At 49.7% G+C, this 8,339-nt stretch overlaps 3 protein-coding genes across 4 annotated transcripts; 2 read left to right on the top strand and 1 right to left on the bottom strand.

The window, feature by feature from the left end:
• The first annotated feature begins 108 nt into the window (after positions 1-108).
• Tmem88 (transmembrane protein 88) lies at positions 109-1,230 on the top strand. Its single transcript, XM_047543749.1, has 2 exons — positions 109-372; positions 594-1,230. The coding sequence occupies exons 1-2, from the start codon at positions 163-165 to the stop codon at positions 861-863; spliced, it is 480 nt and encodes a 159-aa protein (XP_047399705.1). The 5' UTR covers positions 109-162; the 3' UTR covers positions 864-1,230.
• A 574-nt stretch (positions 1,231-1,804) lies between these two features.
• Naa38 (N-alpha-acetyltransferase 38, NatC auxiliary subunit) lies at positions 1,805-3,006 on the bottom strand. 2 transcript variants are annotated; one of them, XM_047543748.1, is made up of 3 exons: positions 2,510-2,985; positions 2,136-2,319; positions 1,805-1,964 (listed from the first exon to the last, which is right to left on the bottom strand). In XM_047543748.1, exons 1-3 carry the CDS (start codon positions 2,588-2,590, stop codon positions 1,852-1,854), a joined length of 378 nt encoding a protein of 125 aa, XP_047399704.1. In that variant the 5' UTR covers positions 2,591-2,985; the 3' UTR covers positions 1,805-1,851. The 2 variants fall into 2 exon arrangements, with proteins under 2 accessions (XP_047399704.1, XP_047399703.1); XM_047543747.1 differs by having other exon boundaries at positions 2,136-3,006.
• A 79-nt stretch (positions 3,007-3,085) lies between these two features.
• LOC124979239 (cytochrome b5 domain-containing protein 1) lies at positions 3,086-7,480 on the top strand. The gene is made up of 4 exons (XM_047543750.1): positions 3,086-3,396; positions 3,502-3,578; positions 3,725-3,943; positions 4,532-7,480. Exons 1-4 carry the CDS (start codon positions 3,237-3,239, stop codon positions 4,760-4,762), a joined length of 687 nt encoding a protein of 228 aa, XP_047399706.1. The 5' UTR covers positions 3,086-3,236; the 3' UTR covers positions 4,763-7,480.
• The last annotated feature ends 859 nt before the right edge of the window (positions 7,481-8,339 follow it).

Raw genomic sequence — 8,339 nt, 5'->3', positions numbered from 1 at the left:
TGGAATGTCCAGAACTCTGGTCTGCTCCTTGGGATGGGGGTGCCTAATCCTAGAGCCGCATTCCAGGATAAGGGGGGTGGGGTGGGGAGAGGATGGGTCGGGGGAGGGGCAGGAAAGAGGGCTATAAGGGCCGTAGCCGGGCCGGCGGGAGCCAGCCAGGCCATGGCGGATGTCCCCGGGGCGCAGCGACCCGTTCTCAGCGGCAGCCCAGAGCCCCGCGATCCCCTGGACTGCTGGGCCTGCGCTGTGCTGGTAACCGCTCAGAACCTAATGGTGGCTGCCTTCAATCTCCTCCTGCTGGCGCTGGTGCTGGGGACCATCTTGCTACCCGCTGTCACCATGCTAGGCTTCGGCTTCCTCTGCCACTCCCAGGTAAGCATGCGCCCTAGTGCGTGCGTGCTTGTGTGTGTGTGTGTGTGTGTGTGTGTGTGTGTGTGTGCGCGCGCGCGCGCGCGTATGTGACATGGTCTTGTGTGGTGATGCTGGCAGGGGGTCTGTGGGCCGCAACTTCTCTGCGCCTGGGCTGGACTGTTCCCACTCTGGGCATAGTGTGGTTCAGGTTGGCCTGGGCCTGACGCCTCTTCTCCTCACAGTTCCTACGCTCCCAGGCACCCCCTTGCACCGCGCACCTGCGGGACCCGGGCTTCACCGCCCTGCTGGTTACCGGATTCCTGCTCCTCGTCCCGCTGCTCGTGCTTGCCCTAGCCAGCTACCGCCGCCTCTGTCTACGCCTCCGCCTGGCCGACTGCCTCGTGCCCTACAGCCGGGCGCTCTATCGGCGCCGGCGGGTCCCGCAGCCACGGCAAACTCGGGCCTCACCCGGGTCCCAAGCTGTTCCTACGCCGGGGAAGGTTTGGGTCTGAGGAGCCTCGAGTCAAGAACAACAGTAGGGCTGTCCTCCCTTCCTGTGGGCCCAAGGACTCGAAGCCAGGATCTTCTGCCCTCCCCCTACCTCTACTTGAGCCAGGTCCTAGCTTCCCTTTGGGGGACAGCAGCCTCTGTGGACCCAGTGCTGGTGAAAACTCCATGCCCCAGAAAACCTGCTTTCCTCTGACTACCCACATTTGAATCATAAACATCTGGGCTGGACCCTCCACGCTCTCCTACTTCCTTAAGGTGAATAGGACAACTGAACCTGTGCCCTCCTTTTTAGCTACAGCTCCTCTAGAATTTTACAGGGCTGAGGAGCAGTGCTGGAGGTGAAGAAAAACACATCAATAAAGAATTTATGAACTGAGTGTGCCGTGAGCAGAGGGGTGGCACAAATACCCTGCCCTGTGCCCAGGAGCAGGAAACAGTTCCCCAGATTACAAATACTCAGGAGGGAAGCATCCTTCAGCTTCCTGGCATTTCCTCATTGCCTTAGTCTCTTCTTCCCGGTTAGACCCCACACTTCTGTCCCTGACCCCAAAGTCACCTCCAGTCAATAGCGAGGGGGCCGTGTTTCACCCGCCTACACCATTCCCCTTGGGGACCGAGCCCGTTCTCTGACCCCAGCTTAGAGGAACTCAGTGTTGCCAGGCCGGGGCGGGAAACAATGGGCCTTCCGGAGCAGGATGACACCCCTTCCCGCCACAATTCTGGCGCAGTAGCGTGGGAGGGAAGATGCAGGGGTCCACCCTAGGTTTGCTGGTCTACAGCTCTTGCCTGTTCCCCATCCCCAATCTCGAATTTAAGGCACCCCTGGACATAAGGTTGGGGGAGGAGGGTCGAGAATGCTCTAGAACTTAGATAAACCCCTACCTCTAGAGGTTGGGTGTACTATCTCTGCCCTGGCATCCAAGCTACACACAGACACAGGGCACATCGGTCATAAATTTAATGAAGTTTGAAAGACATGCCTAATCGTGGTCAGAGATATGGAGGCCCCGCAAGGCTCTCCCTTTGCACCTCAATAGAAACGATGTGGTGTCCGGGTACCATGGCCAGGCCCAGCACACGGGGTTCCCCGGCAGAGAAGGAATCTGGAAAGAAGGGTCAGAGCATCAGGGAGGCAGGCCAACGTCGGTCCCGCCCCTTCTGAGCCATGAAAACATGCCCCACAAAACAAGGGGTGCAGTCTGACCCTGAAGGGAAAATGCCTGCGTGAATTCCCGCCACATTCTCAAGCGGGTGTGCAACCCCCGGGCACTGACCCGACGGCTTGAGGAACTCCTGCGCTGAGCCCAGGATGACATTGCAGTCGCGGTCGGTACAGAGGAAGCAGCCGACCAGTGTCCGCCCATCTGTCATGCGAATGCGCATAGTCTTGTTGAGCAGCGCTTCTAATTGCTGCCGAGCACGCGCAGCCGGCGAGTCCTCGCGCTCCCCGTCCGAATCCTGCTCCAGGCCGAACAGGTACTCAGACCTTGCAGTCCTGCTGCCCGCCCGTCCGCGAAACCACAGCTCCCGGCAGCCCACGGGGCGCTCATATGAAACCCAGAGGCTGCCGGGAGCTGCAGTTTCTCCCTCGTCCCCCCATCTTGCTGCCCGACTGCCCCGCAATCCCAGAAACCCAGCCCGCGCTAACCCCGGCGCTGGAACTGCTTTGACGCCGACTGCAACATCCATTCTCCTCTCGTAGCAGCATGGTCGGCCCAGCTCCAGCCATTTGCCCCGGGGCCCCCTCTGGGTCCTTAAACTTCCTAAGAACCTTTCGAGTCCGGTGGTCTGAGATCTCGCGAGCGCTCCGGGCGTCTTTCCTTTCGCGAGATCACCACTCCTCCTCCTCCTTGTCTCCTCGGCAACTGCAGAGATCTCGCGAGTTTCTTCTACCCCAAACAGTGGCTCACCGAGGCCTATTACGCTAGATGACTTAAAATATCGCGAGAAGTTTACCTGTATTTTCTTACACATCTTTAGAAACCCAGAAATTTAGCGAGAATACCTCCTTCCATCCTGTCTCCCCACCTTGTTTTTCGGCCTTCAGATAGTTCGTCCTGAATATCTCGTGTAGCCCAGACTCTGATTTAAAACGAAATGCGTTCGCTTTTCCCTGGAACTCAAACGATTCAATATTTATATGCCTGATGTCGGAATCAGACTACGTTTCCCGTGAGCTCTCACAGCCCAAGCCCCTCCTCGCCCTCATAGTGTTTCATCTCAGTAGACGGTGGCCGGAAAAGGACAATGGTTTCCATGTGAGCGGGTAAACGCGCTCACCTTAGCTCCTGCACGGGAGGAAGAATGTTGTAGGGTGTGTGTGCTGAGGAACGAGGAAGCAGCTAAGGAACCCAGTGCCCGATAGAGCGAGAGCCATGCCGCGCCGGGGCCTAGTGGCTGGGCCAGAGTTTGAGTGCTTCCAGCGTCGCTATTTCACGCCGGAAGAAGTCGCCAGACATAACCAGCCCGAAGACCTTTGGGTGTCTTACCTGGGATACGTGTACGACCTAACGCCGTTGGCTCAGGAGTACAAGGGTAAGGGCCACAGATTGGACCAGGACTAGGGTGTGTGTGGTGGTGGTGGAGGTAGGTGGAGCTGGTTCTTGGGTAGCCAGCATTACAACAGCTTCTCCATCCTAGGGAGCCTGCTGCTGAAACCCATCGTGGAAGTTGCAGGCCAGGACATCAGCCACTGGTTTGATCCAAACACCAGAGACGTGAGTTATGTTGGAACCTGGGGTGGGGTGGGGGAAGCACTGGAGAGCCATGATGGGGAGAAAAAGCGGGAGATAGCTGGAATCTGAAATAGTGACGGATGGGATCCGCGCCCAATCTCACCCCAAACTCAAACCCTTCTTCAAAGATCCGCAAGCACATAGATCCCCTGACTGGTTGCCTGAGGTACCGCACCCCGCGGGGCCGTTTCGTTCACGTCCCACCTCATCTGCCCCGATCGGACTGGGCCAATGATTTTGGGAAGCCCTGGTGGAAGGGGTCGCAGTACGAGGTGGGGAAGCTGTCTGCCAAGACCCGGAGTATTCGCATCATTAACACGCTCACGTCGCAGCAGCACATACTGGAGGTGAGATCTGGTGCCTGGGGACAGGTTAGAGAGAAGAAACTGATGCTTTCAGGAGATCTCCAGACAGATCTTCAGGCCATGAGTTTGCCATAACTGCTGAGAGCTGAATTTTCTCCTCTTTAAATTGAGGTGACTGAGGAGCAGACCACCTAGGTCTCCAGAGTTGGGAATTGTAGGAGTGTCTGGGTTACAGAGTACAAGAGATCCCTTCTTAAGTTCAGGGCACTGTTTTGGACAGTGATTGGACTCAAGACTATTCTATAGCAAGGATGAAATGAGGGGACACTGGCTTTGGCCATTTTGGGCCATCTGTTTGTTAGAAGTGGCTGCCATAAAGATAGTAGGATTTTGGCACCCTTCATTGCATGCTGAAACTTCAACTTTATTTCTGGGACTGTGGAGTGCCTGAAGCTAATCTCTGCCAAAGAAGGCATTCTGATCCCAGCTTTGTATATCTTGGGGTACTGGCCTTTGCTCTGTGTGTGTGTGTGTGTGTGTGTGTGTGTGTGTGTGTGCGCGCGCGCGCACATGCACATACTCATGTGTTCCATCCAGAATTCTGGAAGTGGGTGCTTCCGTGTTCTCCAGGTGGGGGCTCTGGAGTCAATGTGGGAAATCCTACACCGCTATCTTCCTTATAATGCACATGCTGCCAGCTACACGTGGAAATATGAAGGGAAGAACCTGAACATGGATCATACCCTGGAAGAGAATGGGATCCGGGATGAGGAGGAAGAATTTGACTATCTCAATATGGATGGTACACACTACATACCTGCAATATTGCTCTACTTCAATGATGACCTCACAGAACTATAGGAAAGGAGCTGTATGCTTGTATGGATTAAGACATAATTTGAGTTTGCCTTTTTCTGTCCTTGAACAAAAGAGGTGAGGGAGTGCGGTTCCTGGATTTAGACCTCTTTTCCCCTCTGGGAACTAGACTGTAGTTCCCATGCCCTTCTGAAGTATTAGCCTTATTCTCCAGCTCCCTTCTGATTTGCTCTGAGAAAATTAGGGAGAATGTTAGAAGTGAATTAATTAGTCTTAAGAATGACACAAGAAGACACAGTATCTTGGATAGGGAGATGTAGGGGAGAAGAGTTAAATGGAGCTCAGGCAGAATGTGATGTAAGAAAAGAAATCCTACACAAGGATGAGGGATAGAAGAACATTTTTGGCAATGGTGGAAATGGGATGGCTGTAGGAAGATGGGATTTACAAAGACAGGAGTAGGAAATGACTATCATTGACCATAAAAAACTGGCTTATCTCCTTTTTTCTTTTCTTTTTTTAAATTTTTGTTTCCGCATTTTGTATTGGTGCATTGTTGGTGTACATAATGATGGATTTGTTGTTACATATTCATACATGCACACAATATAACAATGTAATTTGGCTATTATCACTCCCTAGCACTTACCCACTTCTTCCCTCCTTATCTCCTTCTTAGAAGAGTATTTAGCAGCTCAAACTCAAGGGAAAGAAAGGAAATAAATTGTTATCAGATAACCCAGTCAAGATATTATAATGGGTACTTTATTCATCTTCTTTATTATAGCTACCCCATAAAGTGAATACCATTAACACCATTTCCCAGATAAGTCTTTTGAAACTTAGAGGTATTCATTAGGACAGAGGCATATTAGTCACCATCAGAGCTGGGATGCAGATCCAAGCCTGCCCAACTCCAAAGGCTATGTTCTTTTCAGTGTAAAGGAACTCTCTCAATCTCAAACTTCATTGTAACATTTTTAACTGCTGCCCACAGACCAAGTATTTGGGTTTGTTGCACAATGAGAAATTCTTGGCCTATTGAGTATCAGCAGTTACTGTGTTGGGAAGGAGTTAATCAGCAGAGTACTCCAGAGGCAAAGAGGAGGCTGGGAAAACCTCCTCTTTAGCAATAGCTATTGAGGCTGCTTCTTGTTCAATCCATAGCAAAATTTCTCTTCTGATTTTATTGAGGCAAAGAAATGGGTATTTATTAACTCCTAGAAAAACTAGAGTAGGAAAGGGGCCTGTAGATTGGGACATTTTGGTGAGGGAGCACAACAGAGGCATCTTTTTCACCTGTGGACCTTTCCACTTAGAGGAAGACAGGGTTGATTTTGAAGGATTGTGATTCCAAAAAAGGTCACTTGACAGGGGACATGTAAAGAAAGGAACTAAGTAAGGCAGACAACTTCTAATGACCAAAAGAGAACCAACAGGGAACAATGGCTAGATTTCATCCCTTTTAACCTAAGCAGGGGAGGGAAATGGAGAATAACAGACAGGTGAACTTACTGGCAGCACCAGGCAAAAAATGTACCAGGGAAAGTTTAGTACATCTTCCTGGCTGGGGGCCTGAATCCAGCTCAGAGGAAGGTGGTCTCGAGAGACATTGGGTGGGCTGCATAGAAGGGCTGTGAGAAGTATGAACAAAGATGGGGATATCCCTTTTGGCTTCAGCTTCTGAATTCACTAGAATTTGAGGGACTCTAGTCCCATGGAATGAAAGAATCCATGAATTATCTAGATCAATCATTGTGATATTTAATCAACTCTGCAATGATCTCATTTGTACCTTGTTTGCTCAACTAAACCTAAATTATTTGAGAATCCAAGTTATGCTGTTCCTCTCATTGCCAGCTTCAAAGCCTGTGCCTACAGTATGTGCTTATTTTGCCTAAACTTGTCCCTCTTCCAGAGTATCCTACTTTAGTACCTCTTGCCAGAAACACATGCCTTTCTTCATGTACCCAGACAGTCACCAAGTAGATTCTATCTGCTAAATATTGCTGGAATCCACCTTCTTTTCTCTTGAGTTACCATGATTTGTTTAGACTGCTGGGCAAACTTCCTAACCTGTCCTTGCATTTCCACTTCTGCCTTCTACATTCTGTCATCAGAGTGAGCTCTGATAAACAAACCTCAACATCTCACTTTCCTGCCTCAGATATTTCAGTGGCTTCCATTTACTTTTGTTGTTGTTGTTGTTGTTTTTGTTTTAGTTGTAAGTGGACACAATACCTTTATTTTTACATGGTGCTGAGGATCAAACCTAGGGCTCTACGTGTGCTAGGCGAGCGCTCTACCACTGAGCCACAACCCCAGACCTTCTATTTGCTTTTGGAATAAAGCTGTAATTTCAAAGACCCTGTATAAATCAGACCCAGCCTACCTTGCATGTCTCATCTCATAATATATCTCTTGGTTGCCTGTGCCTCACACACACTGGCTGGCCTTCATATAGTGTCTTGTCTCTACTCACCATACCTTTCCTTCCATTTTTTACTTTGGCTCATCCTAAATGTTTCTTCCTTAGGGAGTCCTTTTCTGATTTCTCAGTATAGGTCAAGACCTTTTGTTAAGTCTTCTCAGCACCATGCAATTTTTCAGTGTTTTTATAACTTTTGTAAAATTATGGATGTTACTGGCTGGCTGACTGCTAGACTGTAAGCTCATGGAGGCAGAGATCTTATATATTTGTTCTTTGCTGTATTCTCATTGCTGGGCATATAGTTGCTGTTCAATAAATGCTGATTGAATGTATTCAGATATCAGGGAATTAATCTGTCTGTAATGACTATTGGGTGGGATGTTGTGTCCCGGGAGACAAGATGGAACCAAGAGATAGAATATCTGGCTCCTGTGCCACAGTTACTACACAGGTTTCTCTTTCCCTGTTTCCCATATACCCAAGACCAAAAGTTACTCACTGAATTATTCCTTAGTATACTAGAGATGTTTTGGGACACTCAACTTGCCTTTTCCCCATATGGCCACAAGATGGCTGCAGCCGCCTACAGAGTCAGGGAAAGAGGCCTGGAGAAGGGGAAATCCTTCCAGTTCCAAAGAAGTTAGGATTGAAAGTGGCCCTTGGAGATTTGTTAGGGGGAGGGAAAAGTTCGGGGGCGGGGGGGGGGGGGGGGAGGAAGGACTACATGGGCACCATGCTAGTAGCATTAGATTTATTCCTTAATTTTTTCCCCCACAGCACATGTCAGGAAGGTAGTGCAGTTTGAGAAGTAACTCGAGAAAGGATGGATATGGGTCCTATTTACTGTTGTGGGTATATGGGGCAAGGTATAGAACTAAGGAAGAAATAAAAACTTCGCAAATTTTTAAAATAGTAGACTGTATTCATTTTTATTTTTTGTATAAAGCTTTCCACTACACCCTGCTTTCTTCTCAAAATATCCAAGAGTAGAAATTTGCATGAGAAGTATGTGCCTCAACCTAAAGCCTGGAAGGTAAATAGAACATGAGTGTAGGACATAAGTCCTCCTGTGGTGATCTCTCTTGTGTTAGAGGGAGTTGGGACAGAAGATGGAGGATTAAAAGCTGCCTGTCTTTGGTAAACTGCAGCAGCTTCAAAAGATTCATTTGGCAAATGAATCTACAAGCCATG

The sequence above is a fragment of the Sciurus carolinensis genome, chromosome 3 (genome assembly GCF_902686445.1).
Source record: "Sciurus carolinensis chromosome 3, mSciCar1.2, whole genome shotgun sequence".
In the NCBI taxonomy this organism is placed as follows: domain Eukaryota; kingdom Metazoa; phylum Chordata; class Mammalia; order Rodentia; family Sciuridae; genus Sciurus; species Sciurus carolinensis.
This window is presented reverse-complemented; position numbering and strand designations above follow the sequence as displayed.